Genomic DNA, 15,521 nt, shown 5'->3' on the forward strand with positions numbered 1-15,521 from the left:
GTGCCTTGGGCAGAAGTGGTGAAGGCGGAAAGGCATGTAGAAGACTGCAACTCCACTCGTGACAAAAAGCGTCGCCTAGCGAGTGCCGCCTTGGAAATTCCAACGAGCAGAACTGCTGACATAGCGCTTTCTCTTCGGTGGCGAATAGATCTAACCAAGGCTCTCCCCACTGCTGAAAGAGACCATGCACCACCTCCGAGTCAAGGCGCTGTTCGTGATCCATCATGCACCTGCGGCTAAGCCCGTCCACCCTGGCGTTCAGAGAACCCGACAGGTGTTCAACCACCGGGGATATGCCTGGATGTTCCAGCCATGACCAGAGGTGCAGGGCCTCCTAACATAGGGTCCGCAAACACCTGCACTACTCTTCCCCGGACAGAGGGAAGGAATGCCTTCAGTGCAAGACGGATCGCCCGGATCTCCAGAAGGTTGATGTGCTGATCACCGCCTCACCCATGTGGCCGCCCCATCCCAGAAGGGATGCGTCGGTCACCACTGTGTGTTCTGGTTGGGGAAGGGAGAGGGATCTGGCGTTGACCCAATCCTGGTTCGTGAGCCACCACTGCAATTGCCATGCAGTGCCCTCGGAGATCTGGACGTAATCGGACAGATTCCCACGATGCTGCGCCCACTGGAACTTCAGGTCCCACTGTAGAGCCCGCATATGCCATGTGCATGATCGACCAGCAGGATGCAGGAGGCCATGAGGGCCAGCAGCCTCAGGGTCATCCTGACCGAAACCCGGATAGAGGCTGAAAGATCAGAATCATAGCCCGAATATCCCAGACTCGCTGTTCGGGAGGATAGACCCGAAACTGCGTCGTGTCTAGAACCGCTCTGATGAAAAAGAGTTTCTGAGAGGGAATCAGGTGGGACTTCAGCACGTTGATAGAGAGCCCCAGCAAATGCAGGAGGTCGGCCGTAGTCTGGAGGTGGGAGATGACTGCTTGGGGCGAGCCCGCCTTCAACAACCAGTCGTCGAGGTAGGGGAAGACTGGAACCCCTGATCTGCGCAGATGAGCTGCGAACACCACCATCACTTTAGTGAACAACCGAGGGGCGCTGGTAAGGCCAAAGGGGAGCACAGTAAACTGAAAGGGCTTGTGGCCTACCGTGAACCATAGGCAATGCCAATGGGCCGGCAAGACGGGGATGTGAAAATAAGTGCCCTGCAAGTCCAATGTTACCAACCAGTCTCCGGGGTTGAGAGCAGACAAGCCCTGAGCGAGCGTCAACATTTTGAACTTCTCCTTCCGGTGGAAGTGGTTGACGTTCCTGAGATCCAAATTAGGACGCAGGCCTTTGTCCTACTTGGGCACCAGAAAGTAGTGGGAATAACAACCACAACCTACTTCTGGGACAGGAACTCGTTCAAGGGCCCCCTTGGCCAAGAAGGCTGAAACTTCCTGTTGAAGAAGGGCCAAGTAATCCTCCGACATGCGATGGTACTGAGGTGACATGGAAGGAAGGGTAGTCTCAAAGGGGAGGGATTAGCCCCTTTGGACTATCTACAGAACCCACCTGTCCAACGTGATGGTCGCCAATGGGGGAAGAGATGACGGACCCTGCCGCCCACTGGCGTTTGCTGGCCCTGAAAAGTCGGACTAGGAAGGTTTGGAGGCGGATGCAGAGAGGGCTGTGGTGGACTGGCCCGCTCGCTGGCCCCCAAAACCATGCCAGTGGTTCTCACGTCCTCGGAAGTGCTGGGGCTGAACAGCCTGCGCCGGCCTGTGGCTCTGGGTGGGACGTAGTGGGGCACCCCTTCCGTAGCCACGAAAGGGGTGAAAGGCAGGCTGCGCAAGACGAGTGGTGGAGAGGCCCACGGGCCTGGCCATAGCTTGAGAGTCCTTAAAGTGCTCTATCGCATTGTCTGCCTTGTCGCCAAAAAGGCGACGGCCATTGAAGGGCATGTCCATAAGTGGGGACTGGACATCCCCGGAAAAACCAGTCGAACGCAATCAGGCGTAGCGCCGAAGGGCTACTGATGTGGCAATCGTTCAGCCCACTGCGTCGGCGGTATCCAGCCCACAGCGGATGGTAAACTTCGCTGTATCTCTCCCTTCGGCGAAAGCATGGGAGAGTACGGCCTGGGCCTCCTCCGGGCACTGAGGCAGCACCTGTGCCACGGTTTCCCACACAGAGTGGGAATAACGGCCAAACAGACATGCAGTGTTTACCGACCACAGTCCCAAGCTGGAGGAAGAAAACATCGTCTTCCCAGGTTGGTCCAGCTTCTTGGATTCTTATCAGGTGGAGCTGGGAAGCGAAGGTGCCCTTGGATGTAGAGGCTTGGACCACCAAGCTCTCAGGGGTAGGATGTTGGGAGAGGAAAGTGGGGTCGTCCGGGGCCGGGCGGTGGCGTCGGGCAACCATCCTATCCACCGGAGCCCCTGTGTTGGGCCTGGACCAGGTGCCCAAAAGGATGTCCTTAAGGGCTTCATTGAACGGCAGCAGGGGCTCCGAAGAGCTAGCTGCCGGCTGAAGCACCTCTGTTAGGAGGTTAGTCCTGACTGCCACGGTAGGAAGCTCGAGGTAGAGAGCCTCGGCCGCCCTACGCAACACCACTGCGTAGGACGCTCACTCCTCCGTAGCCACTGTAGGACGAGACAACATGCCTAGGTCTGGGGAGGTATCCAGGCCACTGGCATCCCCCGTTCCTCTCTCCATTCCGATTCACACTCTAGCTGGGCAGTTAAAGGGTCATCAGACCCCTCCCAGTTTTCCTTACCCTTCTGTGGCTGCCACTCGGTTGAAAATGGCCAAGGTGGAACACAGGCACAAAAGGACCCATCGGTGTCGGATCCGGAGTCGGCCGACCCCGGTCTGGCTCCGGTTCCATGTCGGGACAGAAGCCGGGCTCGACGCCGGCTGGTGATCCAGCCAGCGTTGGCTGCCGGCTTGGTGCAGGTGGAAGCGGCAGTGTTGGAGGTGTCACTAGGTCGACCGGCACTGATTTGGATCCAGGCTTGGATCCAAGGCGGGCCCTGCGGTGCCAGGCCCCAACAGAATCCGCGTGGCCCGAAGGCGCGTCGACGGAGTCGGGCTGCCCAAAGATGGCATGTATCACTTCGTAAAACTGATGAAGCTGGGCAGGGGTCGCTCCCGGGAAGGGAGGGAAGGCCGGAGTAGACCCTGAAGGCTCCGCACGCGGAGCTGTGGGAGTGGCACCACCCGCACCTTTCGTCGCGCCAGCCGATGGACGAGGGGAAGTCAAAGAGCAGTGATGCTTCTTCGACTTCTTCTTACTGTGCTTCGACTTACCTGACCCCAAGTGCGAAGTCTTGGACGACGAGTGGTGATGATGGCTCCGCGATCGGTCCCGTGACCTCCCTCGTGACCGGGACCTTCAGCAACGCGGAGTCGACTGCCGGACCTCAAAGAGCTTTCGGGACCGCTACCGCAAAGACTTCGGGCCATAGTTCGACAGTCAGAGCACGACTTGGGGTCGTGGTCAAGCTCCAGGCAGAAGAGGCACACGCGATGCAGATCCGTTACCCACATCAGTCGGGTACAGGAACCGCGGGCCTTGAAACTGGGCATCCCTCTTGCAACAGGAGTCGATGAAGTCTCAAAAAAGAAGTCGACAAAAAGTCGCAAAAACTCAGTCAAAAAATGACTGGGGGTACTGCTCCCTCTGGATCTGCGGTTCCTGGCGTGGAAAAAGAAAGAACTGACATCAGCGCACGAGGGCGGTGTCTAAGTAACCTCTGCGACATCATCCCGGCGACCACGACGCCGCCGACGGACCTGGAGTCGACAGGCGCCACCTACCAACACGCAGGGGAAAACATTCGGGATCCAGTCTGACGCCTGGGGGATATTCTAAGGTAAGGAATCTATAACTAACATGTTTCTTTCAGATGGAAAGTTTCAATTCTATTAAGGACACGTAGGTGAAGACTATCCAACTCAAAGGAGATCGGATTTATCCTTCCCACCTTCATGTTGGTGATTCTTGGTACTGCGGTAGGATAAGAATGTTCTTTAGTATTAGGTTTACAAACTATAATTGTTACAAAGGTTCATATAAGTGGTTGTGTTATCATCATTTGCTTGAAACGGTTTTACATACATTGATGTGTAGCCCCTAATCTCGAAGAAATTTGTGATGGAAATGTATTTTCTGCAGGTAATGATCAGAAGCAAGATTTCCAGTAATGGATCTATGGTTCTGGAGACTTTGGCACAAAGAAAGATGAAGTTATTTTCCTTGAGGATGGCTTTATGTGGTGAATGTACTACCACATTGATGCATTTTGAAGTTACCTGGACTTTAGCAATTTGAAGTCCCTCACATTGTTATGCTTGTTTTAATGTTGTTGGACTGCTGAGCTAATTAAATGGAAGAATGAAATGAATAATCATGACCTCCGTGGCCCTAACAGAATTGAAACTTACCTTCAAGGTAGCTAGGAACTTTTTCATTTCGCATCAATAAGGTTTTCTGTTTGTTATTGAGAAGTCTTTTTACGATTTCTTTTTTTTAAACAATATAATTTTGGAGGTAAACAAGGGTTTACATTATGTGCATGGAAAAAAAGCAGTTTTCACAAACATTAGACACTCCAGCATCCTTGAATCATTGACACTGAAAAAACATATAATCACATTCCTCCAACACATTACAATGGATATAGCCTGTATATACTTAGAAGGGGAGACATTAGTCAACAAGCTGCTTTTTCAGATGTTTGTTTTCCAAAATGGAGTAGAAAAATATTTGAAATTTGGTAAACTGGCCTAGTGATAGACTGCAGATCCTTTTTTGATGGCAGCACTTTGAGTGATTTTATGCTTAATCTTACTACTATTTATTATCTAACTGGTATATGCATACATATATTGAGGAAGTGCTTCAGGCTCCAGCACGGGACTGGGAATAAATTCTAATGTTGATGCCTTCAATGAAGATCCTATAAAATAGAGCAATAACAAACTAATCACGGGAAGGCTGGCCCAGGGAAGCAAAACCCTTTTCTACCTCAGAAGTGAACGCCATCCCTTGATGTTCTGGAAAGGAGCTGATAATTCCCAGAGGTGAATGGGACCCCACACCAACAGAAAGCAGGCAGCAGATAGGAAGGAAAGCTGCTCTCAATTGCCAATCCAACAATTTCTGCCAAAGGCTTGTACCGTGAGGCTATTCATATGTATAATTCAGATCGATATTGATCAGCTACCCGTCTATTAAAATGCTGCTTTATGATAACTGATTTGTTTAGCAGCAATACCATTTCAGTCAGAAACGTTTTATATACCATGTATTATGCAAATAACTGTTGAAGGATGCAGTAATTGAAGAAGGTGTATGGATATGACGGGGGAAGACAAACGCATATCTAGGACAAATATATTTCTAACCAAAACAACAAAAAAGGATGGCTTGAAACACACTTAAAGCAGAGTGTGGCAGTGGTCAGTCAAGCTTACCGTTGCAATAAAAGCCCTTTCAATACTTTTCAGAAGTCTGTGAGAGATTGTGTCGCACACATGTCTGGTGGGAGGGAGTCCCGGTGCAGGTGGTACAGTAGGAAGAGCCGACAATTCCAAGCGGCACAGAATGGATTGATTGTGACTAGATGGGGCGTTTGTTTTTGGTAGGTTTCGACTGCACGAGGGTTGTCTATTAGTTATTAGGGTAAAACTTTCGGGGTACAATAAAAACACATTTTCTGTCGTTTGTAAGTTTGAGGAAATTGATTCAGCTTCATGAAATGTAACCCCCAAAGAAATTCTGTTGTTTTGTGGACTGTAACAGCCATTTTAAAATATTAAATACAATAATGGCAAAACTGGCAATTTTATTAGTTTGGGATGGCATGAGAAGTCCACAGCATGCAAGACTGCTCTTCAGTAAACACTTAAAAGGCACACCCATTTCTGAAAGAACTGACTTGTGGTCATGTTTTTCAGGTGTGTGTGTGCCAATGTATTCTCCTATTGAAACTTGTCAGTCACGCTGACCTGAATTTTTGCAGTCATCTAAGACTTCACAAAAATTGTATCGTTTTACATCTCAAAAAGCAGTAAAGTGTTCCTGGGCCATCCCCTGGCCTAACCAGAACATTCTGAACAGCAATTAAAATGTATATTCACATATTTGAAACGCACATTGCCAAATATCTTTTGCTACATGTATATTACATGAAGAATAATGAGGAACCCACGACTCACAGCTTGTTCTATTGTTCTCCTCCACCAAAAGATCCTCCTTGCCATTCGTGGGCAGGTATAAGAGCATCTTCTTTGTATATAACACTGTCATTTTGAAATCTTCACCAAGGCTTTGCTGTAAGGGTATTTGGTACAGAACATGGATTCTCCAGGGAGAGAATTTTGGAGCTATTGAGTTGCAGGTTTCAGTAGCAGCAGCTGAAAATGAGTAACCCACTTACCAGTGCTGAATTGGTTAAAAAACTAAAATGAATAAAAATATTAAGTGTAGGTCCCAACGTTTTTTCTCCCGCGCTTCCGAAGGCCAGGGTTGCATAATACTAAAGCTGCCTAAATTTGGATCCATCTCTTGCCTCTTTCTTCCACCACTCTACACTTGACTTTATCTCACTCCTGGAAGTTCCTTTTCCTCACGGTTTCTCTGTTTGACGCTATTTTTTAATTCTTCTCTTGCTCCTTTTTCCGCCACTTGACTGTCTTCCTCTTTCTTGCTCAAATTATGATGATGGAAAACTAGCCCAAGTACCAAAAACCGAGTTCTGCTGCCCACCACCTGCACATACTAAGCACTGTTCTTAACAGGTAAGTCAGATGCTAATGCTTTCCTAAATTTCGAAAGATCGGCTTCCCCATGTAAAGGAATAGGTAAATGGTTCCAATATTAAGCAGTCTCAACGGTAAATCATCTTAGGCCTTACAAGGGTATCTTATAACAGAATACTCCGCCAGATAGTCTTTAGCTTAGCCTCAAACTCAGCAAAGAGGGGTTTCTGTCTCTAAAGGTTTTGAGCTCCAAGTAAACTACTTACATATCTCGACGACTCTTCTCGGTTTTGGTCATTCATGTCAGTGGGTGCAATCCGCGTTGCCATTGGGCCCTTGGTGTATGGCTTGGGGAGCTGACCTCTAAACTCCGACTGAATAAAATGGAGTTCCCAACTACAAGTAAAAAGAGATCTCTTGTAAAAAAAAACAACTTATATTTATAACAACATACTCATTCTTGTCTTTCGTGTCGAGGTGTCTCAAACTGGTAAACAATAGAAAAATGATGTACTTTATAGATAGGGTCACTCTGAATTATGCGATTCTGAGGCAGTGACGTTTTTTGCATTAGTATGGATTTGCCATATTTGCCACACAATCCAACACCTGTATAATTTGCTTATTTTAATAAAAATAAATATTTCTAGTTGGAACAGTTCAAAATTTCTAAAACACTACAAGATGTGTTGCCAGGCAGTGGCAGGCTCTTAGCTAACCTTAACAAATGACCGTTCAGTTGCTGATTACTACATTTACATATAAAACTGATATTAATCAGGTGAAACCTTTACTAACACAGTATTCATATATGTAAAAATGACAAAATTATAAAGTAATATTGTCACAAAATGGGCTGCCTTTTCTTGCTGAATAACTTAATCATCCCTGCCGCATAGTTTAGTACCTGCCATATAATATGATTCAAATGATGCTACCTGTACATCCAGTGAGCCCATTTATTTTAATAAATTATTGCTTCTAATATAGTTGATGACAACCCTCAAATAGGAAGGAGAAGTCAATCTCACTTCAATTAATAATCCTGCCAAAAGACAGTATGCATTTTGGAAAAGTAAGTACTGTAGGCCAGGGAATTTGGGTATGGAAACAGGTTTGTAAACAAGAATGTTAATGCTCCTCTATGAAAGATTCTTCCTCAGTATAAACATATTTATGAAATCTGAAAAATGAATCAATTATTTTAACTTAAAAATGTTTTCTTACCCAGACATTTTATGTAAATTGCAATGATTTTAATTAATCTGCAAATAAAATATTACTTACTTACATACATATTTAATAATGTTGTCTTGAAATGCATCAACGAGAAACAAAAGCATTTGTAGACTAATTTAGACAATTGCAGGAACACCGGCCATAAAGCACTTTGAATAAACTATTGATCAATAATAATTGTTTTCAAAGATTATGAGCGGGAAGTAATATGTATATATACGCGTCATGGTGCCGGAGCACTGAATAAACACTAAGCGCATGAAATTGTGGTCCGTGTCCGTTCTTCGAGGGTGATATTGACTCTGAACCGAGCGGAATTCCTTGGATATATATATATATATATATATACATATATATATATATACACACATATATACACACACACATATATATATATACATATATATATATATATATATATATATATATATATATATATATATATATATATATATATATATATATAGGAATATAAAAAGGTCATATATCATACATTGTACAAAACATCGATGATGACAAAAAGCTAGCATCGAATGATAAAACTGTAGCCACTGCAACATTGGGTCCAAATTATGGGCACATTGCTGGTTATAACTTCAAACCCCGTGAAAACAAAATATCACAGTGGTATGACCTAGTGTTTCACAATATCTCTCCCCAGCTCTTTGCCACCGATTTCAGGAAATCACCAATAGACCATAGACACAAAGACAAAACACACCAATGCACAATCAATCAATATTAACCTAAAATGCATATATAGTCAATCGTGTAAAAGTAACAAAAGATGCAAACCTAATCATATTACTCTATCATGCATACTTCTCAAGTACCATACATTAATACCTTATTTACAGAAAGCAGAACCTCAGGTGTCATTAACCCCTCCCGTGCGGGGCACGTTCAGCGGACGTCGCATGCACTACCTCGGTAATGCTGCGCACGTCCGCTGAACATTCCGGCCCTGCCCGCGCAATAGAACGTTCCGCACCAGCGCTGAACGTTCGGCGCAGTGGAGGGGTTAAAACAAATGTAGAGACTGGGAAGTAGGTATATGTCTGCATCAAGATACAATAGCAGACACAAGAGGACCACGTACGACCAGCATTTCTCTTTATCGGATCTTCGTATCTCTTGTAAATTCAAGGTTTTACATTGCACATACAGCATGACACTTAATTGAAATATCCTGGGGTGGGAAGGTATCCTATTCTGGGTAGTGGTTTGTTTGTGAAACTGGTATCCTGATTTTCTTTTACAGTCGTGGCTGGTGACATTTGAAAGTGGCGGGCGTAAAAGTTGTGGACGGCGCACTGTGGCGAGCAAGCTGAAGGAGTCCTAAATGTCAGAATGTCAAGTCTCTAGAAGCAACCCGAACAACAATATATTGTTTATCAGACATCATCTAAAGAGATATCCGCCGCTAACTAAACGAATATACTTTGTATTCAATTTGTCGTCAGACAACACTTCCTGTTCTAATGTGTGCTATCAGGCCAGCTATACGAACATCCGACACCCTAAACACTAAGCATTGGTTTCTAGGCGCGGTTCTCCTCTACCTCGACTCAAAGACAAGAGTTTAGAGAAATTTGACCAATGGGAGCCTCTCGGTTTAAGGGCCCGGTGGGGAGCGAGTGTTTAGTGTAGAAAAGGCTCTGTGTCCATAGGGAATCTGGCTCTTTCAAGGCTAGGACTGTACGAAATGTTTGTAAACCCGCAAAGTTGTTCAGTGTTCCTGATTTTCACCCGTAGCAAAGTTTACAATTCCTGACAGGAACCGAAGCTCACACCGGCTGCAGACTTCGCAATCAGGGGCGTTACTTAGGCATAGTCCTTTCAAAGGCAGGGGTAAAGTCAATAAACTTAACTTACCTTCCTTCCCGCCTTCAAGTTCCGACTCTAGACTCCCGAGTCCCGACTCCCGCCGCCGTCCTGTTCTTGAATTTCCCATGGTGCTCGTCGTCACGTTCATGCAGGCAGCCTCCCTCCCCTCCACCACCACACACAGCACAGCGCTGTGATTGGTTCGACCGGCTGCCCCAACCACGTCATTTCTCTCTGTATGCTGCAGCATACAGAGAGCAGGGAGAGTGGGAGGGGTTACTCGAGGGCAGGGGGGGAGCGGCTTGCCCACTGTTCTTAATACAGTTAATACTGTCTGTTTGGACAGCCTCTCAGGCTGCCCAAACAGACAGTATTAACAACAGTGGGAAAGCCACTCCCCCTGCCCTCGAGTAATGCCGCCCACTCTCCCAACCAGGAACTTCTGCTTTCTCGCCATGCGAGAAGGCAGAAACAAATGGTAGTTATCTACTATTTGTTTCTGCCTTCTCGCACGGCGAGAAAGCAGTGGGGCGGCGCCCAAACGCCCCCATGGAGGATCCGCCACTGTTATTTTATTGGATGTGAAATCACGCTAATCTAATGTGCACAGAGGCCTAAGGCGGATCTCTGGTAGTGTGAGGTACAGAACCTGTTCTGTTAGCTGCAGGGGCCCACCAAGCATATCCTCATGGTGGGCCTGGGGTGAGACACTTCAGGCAGTGGTGGCAGCGTTGCAAGTTTTGTGAATTTGTACTCTGACCAGACCATTCGCACTGTATTAGAAACCGGATAGTCCACCGACTTCTCTCATCTAAAGTTCAACTGTTATGTGAACCCAAGATCCTTGCACTGAAATTCCATGTGAGTTTCAGTAGCATGCATGTGTAGTGAGTGTGCAGCACACAAGCAATAGGATTCTGTGTGTGGAGAAAGTCTGAGTAGGGTCCATTTTGAATGGTCCCGCGTTACGTATGCAACAAGATGGAGGTGGATACTGCTTCCCGCAACTGTGTAAGTGTATTGATCTAAATGCTGTGGCTGGAGGGTGGTGACCTATACAGGTAAAGTAAAGGAGGAAGGAGACAAGGCTACTGTAGGAAAACGGATTATTAGTTGGGGTGGGGTCCTGCTCACTTCAAGGAATAATCACATCTCGTCAGGGTGAACCCTTAAAGTCACTAAATGGACGCAAGCTCAACCCCTCTCTTAGCTATGGCACAAAGTAGAGCGACCTAATTCAGGTCAATGGGTAAAGTATTGAAACTTAAAACATCAAGCAATACGAATCAGAGTTAGCAAAATGTAATAAACAAAATAACACTAAAACAACAAATATCCAATAAGGGGAACCAGAGGTATGAATTTTTAACATTTAAGTGGAAATAGGGCCAGAAAGCACAAAGGGCTAATGGTCCCGGTAGACAGGGATATAGGCGGGATTTGAGGCTTTGAGGCCTTCCACGACAGAGCCCTGGTCAGATACAACAAGTGTATTGGTCCTGGGAAAAGTATGGAAGTCCAGGTTCGAAAATGTCGAAGACATAATTCAGAAAGGAGCTATGAAACTGTAGCTGGCACAGCAGTACCGCAGGATGGACACTGGAAGCAGGTTGGTCCCGCTAACACTCTGGAGCTTTTGGATATTTGGTCCCAAAAAGTTTTTGGTTCCAACTTAGAAAGGGACTTTATTATTTTTGGGGGAGATCTCCACGCAGGGCAAAGCAGAAATTCAGTCAGACTCTATGGAACAACCGGTTGGATACTTTTTTCAACAGGCACCTCGAAGACTCTGAAGCAAAAGATTTTCAAAGTTTCTAAACTTTGTTCTGATGCCCAAACAGCCACATGAGTACACTTGTAATGTCCCCAGGGCTAGAGACTCTATGTGTATCAAACAAAGGCTAACAGCAAACTACCCTTTTTAATCCTTATGTCACCCCACTGGCTAAACTCGTTATATCCTATGTATTTTCTGCAATTTCTTATGCTGACGACACACAAATTGTGGTCTCAGTATCTAGAAACCCAAAAGGGACAGCCATCATATTTGACAATTGTATGAGGTAAGTTGACAACTGCATAAAAACAAATTGCCATGAGTCAAACTCCGGTAAAACAGAGGTACTTCTCTTAGGCAATGACACTACCGCTTGGACGGCTACCTGGTGGCCTCAAGAGTTAGGCCTGTTCCCCACTCCAGTGACCAAGGTTAGAAATCTTGGGATCCTTGATGACAAGAAATTGTCATTTAGAGATCAGGTCAATGCAGTATCCTCCTCAATCTTCCTTACTTTAAAGACCATCAGAAAAATCTGTCCTTATATACCTATGGGCCTTCGGAAAATGACAGTGACTTCCTCGCTCTATCCAGACTGGATTACTGTAATGTTTTGTACTGTAAAGTACAACAAAGGCACCTTCATAAACTACAGGCTCTGCAGAACGCCACAGCGAGACTCTTATTGGGGATCCGCAAGTACCAATCTGCCTCTCAGGCGCTGGTTAAAAACCTGGCTTTTTGCTAAATAAGTTATGACATCTGGCCTTAAGTTCTTAGCAGTGCCAAGATGCCTCCAGGAAATTGTTGCACTTTACCAGTTGCCATTTCCTTTCATTCCAACAACATTCCAAGCCCAGTTGCCACTGGTCAGCTGAGCCCACTATGACAAAGAAGCATGGTTTGTCCCTGTAGCCATTCATAAAGGTCAGTAACTGACCTGTGGAGTCCACTTCCTTCTCCTGTGCACAAGAGGGAGCAGGTCCAATTCTTCAAGGCTCTTTTCTGGTCACACATAACAAGTCCAGTCCTCTTCTGATTTTCCAGAGGTCGAGAAAGGTTTCTGATGGGGGTGCCACATTTATGCCTGACACTAGCTACTGGGTGGGGATTACTCCTGGGCACTCCCTAACTACTGGGGCTACAGTTCCGGAGGGCAATCCTACCTACTTTTCCAATAATTCCTGTTTTCCTCACTGAACACAGGCCCAAAATGCCACATGCCAGGGCATTTCAAGAAGGAGAAAGCCTTCGCCCCACTAAACTTGGGCTCTGGGCGTGCTGCATTTGGATGGCAGTACTCTATAGTAATCACTAGTATTCTCTCACATCTAACACTAACATCCACTTTGAAGCAGAACCTGTACCAACAACAAACTAGTAGCTAGATGTATGTAAAACTGGTTGCAAAACAATGGTCGCAATTTGCAACCAGTATTTTTGCGACCAGTGTGGTAATTAGTAAAGCTACCTATGTTTTAATAGGTTGTTTTCCAAATGACTGAGTCAGTAGGCCACCACGTCTGTGATTGCTTTTAAATAAAGTAATCCTTTTGTTAAAAAAAATTCAGCCAGTTATCTTTAAAAGAAAATGGGATGCGTTGAAAGATAAAAAATAAAATGTTTCATTTGTATTTTTTAAGAGTAGGCAGTGATCTTTGGGGACCACTGCCTGCTCTAAGAAAATATTTTTTTAAACATTCTCAAAGGGGAAGTGGTCCCATGAGGACCCTACCCCTTTGCAAATGAGTTACCACCAACTCTGAGTTGGTTGTAAAGTAAGAATGTTTTGCGACTGCATTTCGATCGCGAAACGTTAGTACATAACACTATAATTTGTTTTTTGGAAGCGACGCTCTAAACAGGCCCCTTTCAAATACCCAATTGTTATTAAGTCGCAAACCCAGATTTCGATTTGGTAATGTGTTAGCAAATAGAAAGTTGGGTTTGATACGTTAAAAAAATAATTTTGCGTTTGCCAATTGCCCAATTCTGCAAATCAGGCCATTTGAGACTGCAAAACGGCTTCCTGCAACTAGCCCTAGGAGGCAGAGGCCTGGAAGTACAAAGGCAGGATCCTACATCGCCCTGACAGTGCAAACACAAGAATTGTCCTGGCATCCTGTTTTCTCCCTTTCAAGTGTTCCAAAGTATTGAGTGGTTCACACAGACCTGTCAGGCAGGATTTGACACTGTTTTGCCAATAAGATGCCTTCAGTCCCACCCTAAATGTACTACTGAGGTCAGAGGAGTCATCACTGCCCATTCAGCTCAACCGATTTGTATTTCCTGGGAGGAATTCCACACTTCATTCAGGTCTGAGGAAAGGCTGGGAGTTGGCAAGGGCTAATTCCAATTAGCATTCAGAAAGCTCAGGCAGGTAGCGGGTAACTTTACAAAAGTTACTTTTCCTTAATATTTCTAAAAAGCGGACTTCTGGAATGAATTAGATTTTTTCATTATTAGAATAGTGGTTACATTTTTTTAATACCTGGTCCCATTCTTCACTTAGCACTATTAGTATTTTCACGTGTTCTCGGGTTATCTACATTGGCCTCCCACAGTGAAAATAGCTTTTTGGGCCTTGCCATTGTAGGAACATGGTGAAAATTTGTTTTCTACCTGTCCCAGTTTTAAAAGCCATTTACCCTGCCTTGTGGACTACAAGCCACACACAGGGGTGGCTTAGTAATATTGAAAAGGGAGGTCTTAAAAAAATGAGTTATTTTGACATGTTTAACTGCAGGTGGTACACTGCAGCAGTCATGTTACTCAGGGTAGGCCTGGAGCCATGGTTTGCACTACTACTACAGTGAATGGCATACTAGGTTCTGCAGTTTGTAAGTGGCATTTAACTTCCAGGCCCTAGGCAAGATGGCCGCCGAGACGCCGTAGGGGAAGGTCGCACCCTACCCTGCTCCTGATGATGGCTTGATGGAATGAATGAATGCTTACCTAGTTGCTAATATTTATCAAAGTATTGGGCGACGCAATATTCTACATCTAGCTTTATATCCTCTAGTGCTCGTGGATGAGATGTTTACAACTTTGACGGACTGGCCCACAATATTCAAGGATCTCACCCATGTCAAGAAGCTAAATAAGGGAAGAACATTTCTGGAATCTTTCGCAGCCTTAATTGCCAGGACATTTCAGGCGGGACGCTTTTATTACTCCAGAACGATGGCGCCTAAAATTTACCGCACGAATAAACAAAGCAACAATTTAATCCCCTCCGAGGAGGAAGTGTCTGCAGATGGTCTTGGAGCCTCGGCTAGCAATCTGAGAGTCAAGTTAAGGACCAAAGCACAGTTGAGGCGAGAGGCAGCGAAAGAAGCAAAAGAAGCTAAGACACGGATGTTAAGGGAAAGAGACTTAACTAGAGCGGGTAAAACGGATGCTCGATCTGGTAAAGGTCTTAGTAAGGGAATTATCGACTTGAAGTTGGCTGAAACGCATGGAAAAGAGCTAGCTCTCCGACAGACCACAATAGTGGAATCTTTCCTACCTGCGGCGGGAGTAGTGGCGGCTACACAGGCGGAGCAGCAGGCGCCTTTCATCCCCACGCTGGCGGCTCTATGTGGAGAGAGGCTGGGTCATATACAAGTGCAGAGTGCTACGGCTGCCGCTGGGGCCATTGAGGACGCGGTGGGCGCCGAGATTGCAGGCAGCCTGGCAGAGCCTTCCACAGGGGAAAAGGAGATTACAGAATCAGAGGGAGCGGACTTCCTTTCAGCGGCAGCAGCAGGGGGCGGGGCCATGGATTTAAAGGGCCAGGAGCCCGATGCAGATACAGGCTTAACAGAGGAAGGAAACAACGCTACAGCTTTATCCTCAGTCCTATATTCAATTAGAGATTGTGATCCTGGCGCTGTGAACAGTGTGGTGAGCAAGGTTGTGAACACCGCCCCCTCTGGAGATAATGGAGGAATGCAGGCTATGGAAATGCTGAACACATTAG

The 15,521-nt window shown here is 45.9% G+C and overlaps 1 protein-coding gene across 1 annotated transcript in view; it reads right to left on the reverse strand.

Moving 5' to 3' along the window:
* Window positions 1–15,521, reverse strand: part of ALG9 (ALG9 alpha-1,2-mannosyltransferase) — a 682,403-nt gene that overhangs the window by 315,090 nt on the left and 351,792 nt on the right. Inside the window, exon 13 of the mRNA XM_078682312.1 lies at window positions 6,984–7,113. Within this exon, the coding sequence (XP_078538438.1) occupies window positions 6,984–7,113 (130 nt within the window). The remainder of the gene's footprint in view (window positions 1–6,983; window positions 7,114–15,521) is intronic.

The sequence above is a fragment of the Lissotriton helveticus genome, chromosome 3_1 (genome assembly GCF_964261635.1).
Source record: "Lissotriton helveticus chromosome 3_1, aLisHel1.1, whole genome shotgun sequence".
Classification (NCBI taxonomy): domain Eukaryota; kingdom Metazoa; phylum Chordata; class Amphibia; order Caudata; family Salamandridae; genus Lissotriton; species Lissotriton helveticus.